This window comes from Palaemon carinicauda, chromosome 45, assembly GCF_036898095.1.
Source record: "Palaemon carinicauda isolate YSFRI2023 chromosome 45, ASM3689809v2, whole genome shotgun sequence".
Classification (NCBI taxonomy): domain Eukaryota; kingdom Metazoa; phylum Arthropoda; class Malacostraca; order Decapoda; family Palaemonidae; genus Palaemon; species Palaemon carinicauda.
Window position 1 is genome coordinate 22,437,035 of NC_090769.1, and position 13,188 is coordinate 22,450,222.

The window sequence follows — 13,188 nt, forward strand, 5'->3', positions numbered from 1 at the left end:
CTTTCAAGTGTCATTGCATTGCCAAAACGTATATATTTTTATAAGTTATATATTTGTATTGGGCAGTTGTATAGAGAGAGAGAGAGAGAGAGAGAGAGAGAGAGAGAGAGATTCTCGCTTTAAAGTGTCGTCATTGCATTGTCAAAACGTATTTTTCATAAGTAATAGATTCGTATTGGCCATTTGCATCGAGAGAGAGAGAGAGAGAGAGAGAGAGAGAGAGAGACTTCTTTGCTTTCAAGTGCTGTTATTGCATTGCCAAAACGTATTTTTCGCAAGTAATAGATTCGTAGCCTATTGGCCATTTTTATCGAGAGAGAGAGAGAGAGAGAGAGAGAGAGAGAGACTCTTCTCGACTTTCAAGTGTCGTCATTGCGTTGCCAAAACGTATTTTTCACAAGTAATAGATTCGTATTGGCCATTTGTATCGAGAGAGAGAGAGAGAGAGAGAGAGAGAGAGAGAGAGAGAACTTCTCGGCTTTCAAGTGCTGTTATTGCATTGCCAAAACGTATTTTTCACAATAAATTCGTATTGGCCATAGAGAGAGAGAGAGAGAGAGAGAGAGAGAGGGAGAGAGAGCGAGAGAGAGAGAGAGAGAGCGAGCGAGCGAGCGAGAGAGAAAGAGAGAGAGAGAGAGAGAGAGACTTCTCGGCTTTCAAGTATCGTCATTGCATTGCCAAAACGTATTTTTCACAAGTAATAGATTCGTATTGCCCATTTGTATCGAGAGAGAGAGAGGAGAGAGAGAGAGAGAGAGAGAGACTTCTCGGCTTTCAAGTATCGTCATTGCATTGCCAAAACGTATTTTTCATAAGTAATATATTCGTATTGGCCATTTGTATCTAGAGAGAGAGAGAGGAGAGAGAGAGAGAGAGAGAGAGACACTTCTCGGGCTTTCAAGTATCGTCATTGCATTGCCAAAACGTATTTTTCATAAGTAATATATTCGTATTGGCCATTTGTATCTAGAGAGAGAGAGAGAGAGAGAGAGAGAGAGAGAGAGACTTCTTTGCTTTCAAGTGCTGTTATTGCATTGCCAAAACGTATTTTTCACAAGTAATAGATTCGTATTGGCCATTTGTATCGAGAGAGAGAGAGGAGAGAGGAGAGAGAGAGAGAGAGAGAGATTGATTCTCGGCTTTCAAGTGTCATTGCATTGCCAAAACGTATTTTTCATAATATATTCGTTTTGGCCATTGGTATTAAAGTCATCGAGAGAGAGAGAGAGAGAGAGGGAGAGAGAGAGAGAGACTCGTCTCGGCTTTCATGTGTTGTCATTGCATTGCCAAAACGTATTTTCACACAAGTAATAGATTCGTATTGGCCATTTGTATCTAGAGAGAGAGAGAGAGAGAGAGAGAGAGAGAGAGAGAGACTCTTCTAGGTTTTCAAGTGTCATTGCATTGCCAAAACGTATTTTTCAAAATATATTCGTTTTGGGCCATTGGTATTGAAGTCATCGAGAGAGAGAGAGAGAGAGAGAGAGAGAGGAGACTCTTCTCGGCTTTCAAGTGCTGTTATTGCATTGCCATAACGTATTTTTCATAAGTAATATATTCGCATGGGCCATTGGTATTGAAGTCATCGAGAGAGAGAGAGAGAGAGAGAGAGAGAGAGAGACTCTTCTCGGCTTTCAAGTGTAGTACTTCTCTTCAAGTGCGCTCGTATGAGCGTTACGGATAAGGGGGTGGGGGTTGCATTGCGTAATTAATTTTTTTTTGTGTATAAGATTGAGAAGTCGGTTTTTTTTTTATTTGTTTTTCAAAGGTTTATGGACCTCTCCAGTCTGTTTTTGCTTCAATCGAAAGATTTAATTTATTTGTTTATCCTACGCTTGCGTTTACCTGCAGTCAGAAGTTTAAGGATGTTATTAAAATTTTTAGTAAATTGTAAAAAATATTGAACTTGGACTGCTAATACAGGAATAGTTAATACTGCTTCTATTAATATCCTTATGCTAGGCTTGGAGTACTAGTTTTTTCATCTGCTTGGACAAAAATAGGCTTATGATGTTAGCCTTAAAACTTCTATATTTGTCAAAAATATTTAAAATTTAGTCCACAACTGCTAATACAGGTATAGTTAATAGTGGTTCTATTAATATCACTATGCTAGACTTGGACAAAAATAGGCCTGTGATGTTAGCCTTAAAACTTCTATATTTCTCAAAAATATTAATATTTTGGACCACAACTGCTAATACAGGTATAGTTAATACTGGTTCTAGTAATATCACTTATGCTAGGCTTGGAATACAATTTTTTCCACTACTTGGGACTAGTTTTTTTTCATCTGCTTGGACAAAAATAGGCCCATGATGTTAGCCTTGCATCTTTTATATATATCAAAAATATTAAGAATTTAGACCACACTGCTAATACAGGTTTAGTTAATACTGGTTCTAGTAATATCACTTATTGCTAGGCATGGAATACAATTTTTTCCCACTACTTGGGAAAAAAATAGGCTTTTAGCGTTGCAACTTTTATATATGTCAAAAATATTAAAAATTTTGGACCACAACTGCTAATACGGGTATAGTTAGTACTGTTTCTAATATCACTTATGCTAGGCTTGGAGTAATAGTGTTTTTTTTCTTCTTAGGCAAAAATAGGCCTTGCATCTTTTATATATGTTAAAAATATTAAGAATTTAGGCCACGACTGCTAATATAGGTATAGTTTAATACTGATACTGTTAATACCACCTTATACTGGGCGAAGATTACTTAAAAGTGAAAGTGCCTTTATTTGACCTAAATATTTCAATTAGAATTGAAATTTGTTGTTTATCTAAGAGAATAGAAATTTCCCTTTTGTGGTGTTCTGAAGTCATCGTTGGGCCCACTTGAATAATGGATACCAATCTACTTAGAATACCATAGTCCCTCTTATCATGGGGAGGCACCTGAGAGACTGTGATAAAGAAGGCTTTGTTGTTCTCTCTCTCTCTCTCTCTCTCTCTCTCTCTCTCTCTCTCTCAAAAATTGGAGTAATTTTTTATAATTGGGAGATATAATAGAGCATATAGACTATGGAAAATACTCTCTCTCTCTCTCTCTCTCTCTCTCTCTCTCTCTCTCTCTCCTCAAAAATTGGAGTAATTTTTTATAATTGGGGAGATATAATAGAGCATATAGACTATGGAAAATACTCTCTCTCTCTCTCTCTCTCTCTCTCTCCTCTCTCTCTCTCAAAAATTGGAGTAATTTTTTATAATTGGGAGAAATAATAGAGCATATAGACTATGGAAAATACTCTCTCTCTCTCTCTCTCTCTCTCTCTCTCTCTCTCAAAAATTGGAGTAATTTTTTATAATTGGGAGATATAATAGAGCATATAGACTATAGAAAATACCTAAACACCCTCTCTCTCTCTCTCTCTCTCTCTCTCTCTCTCAAAAATTGGATTAAAATTTTTAATTGGATATAATTATAGAGCATATATATAAGAAAGATAATAGACTATAGAAAACAAAGTGAATTTAAAGACACGATTTAAGTATATGTTGACTTAAAAATGTGAATTATAGAAAATAAAATGAATTTAAACGTGTCTGAGAAACTGATGTCAGGAAATAAATCATATCCTGTACAATAGTTTCCTATTTCGTATTTATCTTAAATGAATAAATCACTAAATAGAAGAATTGATTAAAATTTTTTTACATTAATATTGTGATTATAAAATGTCATTTTATATCAATATACCCTTTCTTTATTCAACTAAAGTGTCATCATTTGACAAGTCTTCAGAATGTATTTAAGGATATATGACAATGGCTTCGAGAAAAAAAGCTGTAGAAATCGATTGTTGCAACGTATCCTCTATTTTCAATTATATTTTCTTCAGGAGACGAAGTCTGGTGATTCGAATGGTGTCCTGAAGGATGTTGATGTGACCCAAGATGACCTTGACGACAACGATGATGTTTACATGGAAACTCTCGATGCTGTCGCCTTCAGTACAGTTATAGGTGAGTTGGGGAAAGGCTAGGACTTCTTAGTGAGTTGGGGAAAGGCTAGGACTTCTTAGCGAGTTGGGGAAAGCCCAGGACTTCTTGGCGAGTTGGGGAAAGGCCAGGACTTCTTGGTGAGTTGGGGAAAGGCTAGGACTTCTTTGTGAGTTGGGGAAAGCCTAGGACTTCTTGGCGAGTTGGGGAAAGGCCAGGACTTCTTACAGAGTTGGGGAAAGGCCAGGACTTCTTACAGAGTTGGGGAAAGGCCAGGACTTCTTAGTGAGTTGGGGAAAGGCCAGGACTTCTTACAGAGTTGGGGAAAGGCCAGGACTTCTTACAGAGTTGGGGACAGGCCAGGACTTCTTACAGAGTTGGGGACAGGCCAGGACTTCTTACAGAGTTGGGGACAGGCCAGGACTTCTTACAGAGTTGGGGAAAGGCCAGGACTTCTTACCGAGTTGGGGAAAGGCCAGGACTTCTTACAGAGTTGGGGAAAGGCCAGGACTTTTTACAGAGTTGGGGAAAGGCCAGGACTTCTTACAGAGTTGAGGACAGGCCAGGACTTCTTACAGAGTTGGGGAAAGGCCAGGACTTCTTACAGAGTCGGGGAAAGGCCAGGACTTCTTACAGAGTTGGGGACAGGCCAGGACTTCTTACAGAGTTGGGGACAGCCAGGACTTCTTACAGAGTTGGGGACAGGCCAGAGGCTTCTTACAGAGTTGGAGACAGGCCAGGACTTTCTTACAGAGTTGGGGACAGGCCAGGACTTCTTACCGAGTTGGGGAAAGGCCAGGACTTCTTTGTGAGTTGGGGAAAGGCCCAGGACTTCTTAGTGAGTTTGGAGAAAGGCCAAGACTTCTTAGTAAGTTGGGGAGAAAGGCCAAGACTTCTTAGTAAGTTGGGGAAAGACCAGGACTTCTTGGTGAGTTTGGGAAAGGCCAGGACTTCTTAGTGAGTTGGGGAAAGGCCAGGACTTCTTGGTGAGTTGGGGAAAGGCCAGGACCTTCTTAGTGAGTTGGGGAAAGGCTAGGACTTCTTGGTGAGTTGGGGAAAGGCCAGGAATTCTTAGTGAGTTGGGGACAGGTCAGGACTTCTTGGTGAGTTGGGGAAAGGCCAGGACTTCTTACAGAGTTGGGGACAGGCCAGGACTTCTTACAGAGTTGGGAAAAGGCCAGGACTTCTTACCGAGTTGGGGAAAGGCCAGGACTTCTTTGTGAGTTGGGGAAAAGGCCAGGACTTCTTACAGAGTTGGGGAAAGGCCAGGACTTCTTACCGAGTTGGGGAAAGGCCAGGACTTCTTAGTGAGTTGGGGAAAGTCCAGGACTTCTTAGTTAGTTGGGGGAAAGGCCACACTTTCTTGTTGAGTTGGGGACATGTTTAAAGGTTACTCCATGAATGGCAGAGGCAAGGGACAGATACAATGTCCTAGAGACTGACCATATATACATATGATCAGTACTCAAGGCCCCCTCTCCATTCAAGCTACGACCAGGTAGGGCCAGAAAATGGCTGTTGATGACTCAGCAGGTCAGATCCTCTAGTTGGTTGGGGAAAGGCTAGGACTTCATAGTGAGCTAGGGAAAGGCGAGGCCCTCTGAGTAAGTTAGAAAAAGGGCAGACCTTCATGGTATGTTGGGGAAAGGCTAGGACTGCCTAGTGAGCTAGGGAAAGGCGAGGCCCTCTGAGTAAGTTAGAAAAAGGGCAGACCTTCATGATATGTTTGGGGAAAGGCTAGGATTGCCTAGTGAGCTAGGGAAAGGCGAGGCCCTCTGAGTAAGTTAGAAAAAGGGCAGACCTTCATGGTATGTTGGGGAAAGGCTAGGACTGCCTAGTGAGCTAGGGAAAGGCGAGGCCCTCTGAGTAAGTTAGAAAACAGGGCATACCTTCATGGTATGTTGGGGAAAGGCTAGGACTGCCTAGTGAGCTAGGGAAAGGCGAGGCCCTCTGAGTAAGTTAGAAAAAGGGCAGACCTTCATGGTATGTTGGGGAAAAGGCTAGGACTGCCTAGTGAGCTAGGGAAAGGCGAGGCCCTCTGAGTAAGTTAGAAAAAGGGCAGACCTTCATAGTATGTTGGGGAAAGGCTAGGACTGCATAGTGAGCTAGGGAAAGGCGTGGCCCTCTGAGTAAGTTAGAAAAAAGGGCATACCTTCATGGTATGTTGGGGAAAGGCTAGGACTGCCTAGTGAGCTAGGAAAGGCGAGGCCCTCTGAGTAAGTTAGAAAAAGGGCATACCTTCATGGTATGTTGGGGAAAGGCTAGGACTGCCTAGTGAGCTAGGGAAAGGCGAGGCCCTCTGAGTAAGTTAGAAAAAGGGCAGACCTTCATGGTATGTTGGGGAAAGGCTAGGACTGCCTAGTGAGCTAGGGAAAGGCGAGGCCCTCTGAGTAAGTTAGAAAAAGGGCAGACCTTCATAGTATGTTGGGGAAAGGCTTGGACTGCATAGTGAGCTAGGGAAAGGCGAGGCCCTCTGAGTAAGTTAGAAAAAAGGGCAGACCTTCATGGTATGTTGGGGAAAGGCTAGGACTGCCTAGTGAGCTAGGGAAAGGCGAGGCCCTCTGAGTAAGTTAGAAAGAGGGCAGACCTTCATAGTATGTTGGGGAAAGGCTAGGACTGCATAGTGAGCTAGGGAAAGGCGTGGCCCTCTGAGTAAGTTAGAAAAAGGGCAGACCTTCATGGTATGTTGGAGAAGGACCAAGACCTTCTTGGTAGGTTGAGGGAAAGGGCAAGACCTTCTTGGTAGGTTGTATAAATATTTCTTTATAAATTGAATTCCACACAATCTAATATTTTAAGAATAAACGAGAATTTATAGGCATATAGTCTTAAGAAATTACATTTTATTCACAGCCATATTTGGGGCTTATCACAATTTAATTCATTATACGTTGTCATCTATACTACGATAGTTCCTAGCACCAACATTATGGCCCAAATTCCTTAAATCCATTAATATAGTTTTATCCCCGAATTTGGTAGGGTCAGCTCTGGCTTGGTGAATCTTCTCCTTTTGATAATAATAATAATCCAAAATTGTAGTGAAGAACTTAATGATACTGACATATTTAAACTTTTCTTTCTCTCGCTCTTTCCCATCCCCGAAGCCTCCTGTGATAAACACGGCGTTTTATCCAAGAAGACGAAGGGACTATTGAGAAACATGAAGAATTACCACTGCGTGGCTGCCAACTGTATGCTCTACCTGTATCTCAAAGAGACGGACGAGAGGCAAAGGAAGGTGAGGTTCTGGTTCAGGGGGTGAGGCATAGCCTTTGCAACGGCGCCTCATTGTTGTTGATTTATTGTTCTTTGTATATATTTATTTGTGTTTTACTCTATCCGGGGGCGTTAGTTTTTTTTATTAATCTTTGATATCTTGTTTTGTATATTTTTATTTTTGGTGAGGAGACTGGGGAGAGACGAACTAAGGTAATAAAGTATCTCTCTCTCTCTCTCTCTCTCTCTCTCTCTCTCTCTCTCTCTCTCTCTCTCTCTCTCTCTCTCTCTCTCTCTCTCTCTCTCTCCTAGCGGATGTAGCAAACAGTAATACGGTAAACGAGTTCAAGAATAAGTTAGACAAGAACATAAAACTAAACGTTCAAACCAAATCGCTCTACCCAGTAGCAAATGAAGTCTCCACGGATGGACTAAAATGTCTTTGAGACATTCAAAATCCTTGTAACTCATCTCTATTTTAATTGTATTTTTTTCATTTTCATTCTTTTTTTCAATAGTTTCTTTTGCATTGTTTTTAGTAAATTAGTTTCCTTTTATCATGACATCTACAAGATTTAGTTTCTTAAATTAGATTCTACTTAAAAGAATTCCTGATTCACGAATTGTTTCCTTCATTCAACCTGTTGACTTCTTGACCTCTGCGGTGAGTACTCTTCTCATATTTCACAAACTATAGTACTTACCTTTACTTCAGTTTATGTGGTCCTCATTTTTGGGGAAGTAGGATGTCTAGTATAATTTTATAAAACTTTATTTACAACTATTTGTTGAATTTTATTATATTTTTTCATTCCATTATTACTCATATGTATCAAGTTGTTATAGCTGGAAGCTATGGCCGTAGATGCTTTGACCTAAAAACTATCCTCTTTTATGAGGTAACTTAGACATCATATTATCTAGAGATTATCTCCTTAGATATGACACTTCCTAGAAGCCATCTCCTTAGGCATGACACCTCCTTGAAATCATCCCATCAGGCACGACACTTCCTAGAAGCAATCCCCTTAGATACGACACTTCTAGAAGCAATCGCCTTGGACATGCTATTTCATAAAGAGAATCCCCTTAGGGGTGACACTTCCTGGAAGCAATCCCCCAAGACACGACACTTCTTTGAAGCCATCCCCTGAAAGACAACACTTCCTTGAAGCCATCTCCTCAGACATGACACTTTCTAGGAATCATCCCCTTAGACATGACACTTCCTAGGAGCCATCACAACACTTCCTTGAAGTAATCCCCTTAGAGACGACACTTCTTTGAAGCCATCTCCTCAGACACGACACTTCCTTGAAGCCCTCCCCTCACACAAGACACTTCCTAGGCGCAATCCCCTTAGACACGACACCACCTAGAAGCAATCCCCTTAGAAACGTCGCTTCCTTGAAGCAATCCCCTTAGACACGACACTTCCTTGAAGCAATCCCCTTAGACACGACACCTCCTAGAAGCAATCCCCTTAGACACGACACCTCCTAGAAGCAATCCCCTTAGACACGACACCTCCTAGAAGCAATCCCCTTAGACACGACACTTCCTAGGATCCATCGCCTTAGACATGACACTTCCAGAAGCATTCCCTTTGATACGACACTTCCTAGAAGCCATCCCCTTTGATACCACACCTCCTAGAAGCAATCCCCTTAGATACCGCATTTCCTAGAAGCAATCACCTTAGATACGACACTTCCTAGAAGTCATCCCCTTAGATACAATACTTCCTTGAAGCCATCCCCGTAAGCACGACATTTCCTATAAGTACTCCCCTTAGACATAACACCTATTAGACGCAATCCCCTTAGTTATGACACTTCCTAGGAGCCATCTCCTTAGACACAACACTTCCTAGGAGCAATCCCCTTAGATACAACACTTCCTAGGAGTCATCCCCCCTAGATACGACACCTCCTAGAAGCAATCCCCTTAGACACGGCACTTCCTAGGAGCTATCCCCTTAGACACGACACTTTCTAGGAGCCATCCCCTTAAACCCGACACTTCCTAGAAGCAACCCCCTTAAACACGACACTTCCTAGAAGCAATCCCCTTAGACATGACACTTCCTAGAAGCAATCCCCTTAGATATGACACTCCCCAGAAGTAATCCCCTTAGACACAACACTTCTTAGAAGTAATTCCCTTAGACACGACACTTCCTAGAAGCAATCTCCTTAGACACGACACTTCCTAGAAGCAATCCCCTTAGACATGACACATCCTTGAAATATTCCCTTAGTCGTGATGCTCCAACGGAATTCCAAGGCATCTGAAGTTATGATTGTCCAGCTCATCCCATTGAATTCCTATGAGGACCTCTCAAGGAGTTGGGAGAAGTTATTAGAAGTCAAGAGGATGATTGACTTTGAAGATGCGTCTTTTGATATATGGCATTTCCATCTTTTTTTGAAAAACTGTTTAGTTATTATTATCATCATTACTACTACTACTACTACTACTACTACTACTACTACTACTACTACTACTACTACTACTACTACTACTATTATAATTATTATTATTATTATTATTTAGCTAAGCTACAACCCTAACTGGGAAAGCAGGATTAGCTTGAAGATGCCTCTTTTAATGCATTTATATGGCATTTCCATCACTTAAAATAATGTATTATTATTATTATTATTATTATTATTATTATTATTATTATCATCTAAGCTACAATCCCAGTTGGGAGAGTAGGCTGCTATAAGCTCAAGGGCTCCAACAGGGAAAAATAGCCCAGGAAGGAAAGGAAATAAAGGAGACAGACGTCATGTCGTCGTGATGGAAGTTCCTTGAAAGGAAGCTACCTTTGAAGGAACTTTCATCAGGACGACATGGCTACCTCACCCAAAAATAGATTTTTCGCTTCGCTCAAAATCCGTTTAATACATCATTTTAATCTTGCAGACCATTGACCTTACTGGATACACAGCAAGGATTGCCACAGGGGAAGACATCAGAGACCAGAGGAAGAGGGACTCGGCTTTTGAAATCGTTGGCCCGGGCAAGAAGACTCACACTGTAAGTTGGGAAAAAAAATTTGACACAAACTCCTCTATTCTATTATGTGAAGCTGTTACGATAATTATTGAGGCGTCGAAGAGGAATATATGTGGATTATTATTATTATTATTTCCTAAGCTACAACCCTAGTTGGAAAAGCAGGATGCTATAAGCCCCGGGGGCTCCAACAGGGAAAATAGCCCAGTGGGGAAAGGAAACAAGAAAAAATCAAATATTTTAAGAACAGTAACAACATTAAAATAAATATTTCCTATAGACGCTATAAAAACTTTAACAAAACAAGTGGAAGAGAAATGAGATAGAATAGTGTGCCCGAGTGTACCGTCAAGCAAGAGAAAGTATATTCTCTATATGAATAAAAGCATTAGGTTCCCCTTCCACCAGAGTGATCCACATCGGTTGTCTTAAAAATTCTCTCTCGTAAGTTGGCTTGAAGGGCTAATATTAATGTCAAGAATCTTATAAGCTGAATCTCAACAAAGGTATCCTGGGGAATGCATAAGGATGCAAAGAGTGACCCATTTGTTGTCTTAAAAATTCTCTCTCAAAAGTTGGCTTGAAGGGCTAATATTAATGTCAACTCTCTTATAAGCTGAATCTCAACTAAGGTATCCTGGGGAATGCATAAGGATGCAAAGAGTGATCCACGTGTTGTCTTAACAATTCTCTCTCACAAGTTAGGCTTGAAGGGGTAATTAATGTCAACTCCCTTATAAGCTGAATCTTAACAAAGGCATCCTAGGGAATGCACAAGGATGCGATGACGTTTATTTTGACCTTGCTTAGAATGATCACATGAGATTAGAAGAGGATGTCCTCCTGTATTCAGTCATGACATCCTGTGTCCACTTGGTAAGAACACAAAGTTTTAGAGTAGTTTGCTGTCAACAGTGTTGAAAAAGAACCATATTGTGCATTATCAAAGCCTTTGCTGTTTTGTTTTCAAAATGCTATCACCAATACATACTTCTGTAATTATTATCATGGAAGTGTTTAGTTACTATTTCATATTCCTTGTGTTTGTGGGTGGTCAGATAGTTGGATATCATCTCATTGGTCATCTCAGGTTTTTATTTTTACAATAGCAGCTGGCTACACTTTTGCCATTGAGAAACAAAAACATGGGGATTGGTTTATTAAATGGATGACTATTTAAAATTTCAAGGCCCATTATCACAAGTTTCCTTTGATTGTAAATAAAGAGCCTATTTATATTAGATGTAACATACGGATCTGCATTCTAAATTTGTGGATTTTCTCCTCTCCTTAGTTTATTGCACGAACGGCACGCGATAGAATCGAGTGGCTGGCTGCACTGGGACGTACGATAAAGGCTGGCCGTAGCCGAACTCTCCCATCGATGAGTTCTCTGTCCGGAATATTTGGTAATAACATTACAGCTGACATGAATACGCTCATCCTTCCACCAAAAGCATCTCCACCAGCTCCAGCTGTTTCAAAGTCCAACGACACAAATAAAGAAGATGATTTTTACTACCATGATGTTGCTGAGGATGCCAAAGAGGAGGTATGTATACTGTAGTATGTTTATAGTGGTTAATTCATTCTTGATATTTTCTAATTGATGAACAGTGATAAAATGATAGTCCAGAAGTGTTAAATATTTTCTTGCACTTTTGTTGTTCCAAGGTGTTACAGAACTTTACTTATATAATCTTGAAGGAATTATCATAAATAACTAAAAATGTTTTACTTTTTTAATAGTTATTAAGTTAATATAACTGTGTGTTTTAGGTCTAGAACTTGGTTAATTATAAAGAATTTTTTTACTGCACAGTATACCCTAATTGATCATATAGATCAGTTTATTTAAAATAACTAGGTTGTGTTGAGTGTGTACAGTCAATGCATATATTATACTGTCTCAGATTTATAAAGATTTAAGTTGACAATCAGAATTTCTCACCTACGTTTTAGTTTTTTATATATTATTGAAAAAATAAGAGAGATTACTCAAGTGCCATATGTGGATGAGATCATGGTGAGGGGTAGATGGAGATGGTTTGAGCATGCTCTTTGCACTCTCCAAGAGAGATTAGTTCACCAAATGTTTAACTGGGCTCCACAAGGCACAAGAAGAACTAAGGAAGACCCAGGCCTACATGGCTGAGGACTATGAAGCATGAAGTAGGAAATGATGAATGGAGAAGTATTGAATTAAAAGCTCATGATAGAGATGACTGGCGAAATCTTACCAAGGTCCTTTGCGTCAATAGGCATAGGAGATGATGATGAGGATATTGTTTAAATTCATTTGGAGCATTGCATATACCATATGTTCTCTTGGGTGCTTAGATCCCTGTACATTATCATCAGTAGTTATTGGAATTCAAGTAATGATGTTTCTTGTCAAATATTTTTCATTTTGTGGTGTATGATCCCTTATCAGTACAGTATTATTATTATTATTATTTGCAAGGCTGCGACCCTAGTTGGAAAAGCAGGATGCTATAAGCCCAGGGGCTCCAACAGGGAAAACAGCCCAGTAAGGAAAGGAAACAAGGAAAAAAATAATTGTTTTAAGAACAGCAACACTATTAAAATAAATATTTCCTATATAAACTATAGAAATGTTAACAAAACAAGAGGAGGAGAAACAAGAGAGAACAGTGTGCTCGAGTGTACCCTCAAGCAAGAGAACTCTAACCCAAGGCAATGGAAGACCATGGTACAGAGGTTATGGCACTACCCAAGACTAGAGAACAATGGTTTGATTTTGGAGTGTCCTCCTAGAAGAGCTGCTTACCATAGCTAAAGAGTCCCTTCTACCCTTACCAAGAGGAAAGTAGCCAATGACCGATTGCAGTGCAGTACATAATAATGAAAGAGATATGAGTTAGGTACTTTTTATGTCATAGTACAAGCTGCCAACTGATATTTTAAGAAAAATACATAAACCTATCTAGTATTGGGCCATGTCACATAATACTGGATTCTCCTGTTTTCTG

General features: G+C 40.1%; 1 protein-coding gene across 1 annotated transcript in view; it reads left to right on the forward strand.

The window, feature by feature from the left end:
* LOC137634843 (uncharacterized) overlaps window positions 1-13,188 on the forward strand; it is a gene marked incomplete at its 5' end in the record, with an annotated part of 27,646 nt that overhangs the window by 4,999 nt on the left and 9,459 nt on the right. The window contains 4 exon segments of the mRNA XM_068367396.1: window positions 3,853-3,976; window positions 7,060-7,193; window positions 10,103-10,216; window positions 11,490-11,747. Of these exon segments, the coding sequence (XP_068223497.1) occupies window positions 3,853-3,976; window positions 7,060-7,193; window positions 10,103-10,216; window positions 11,490-11,747 (630 nt within the window).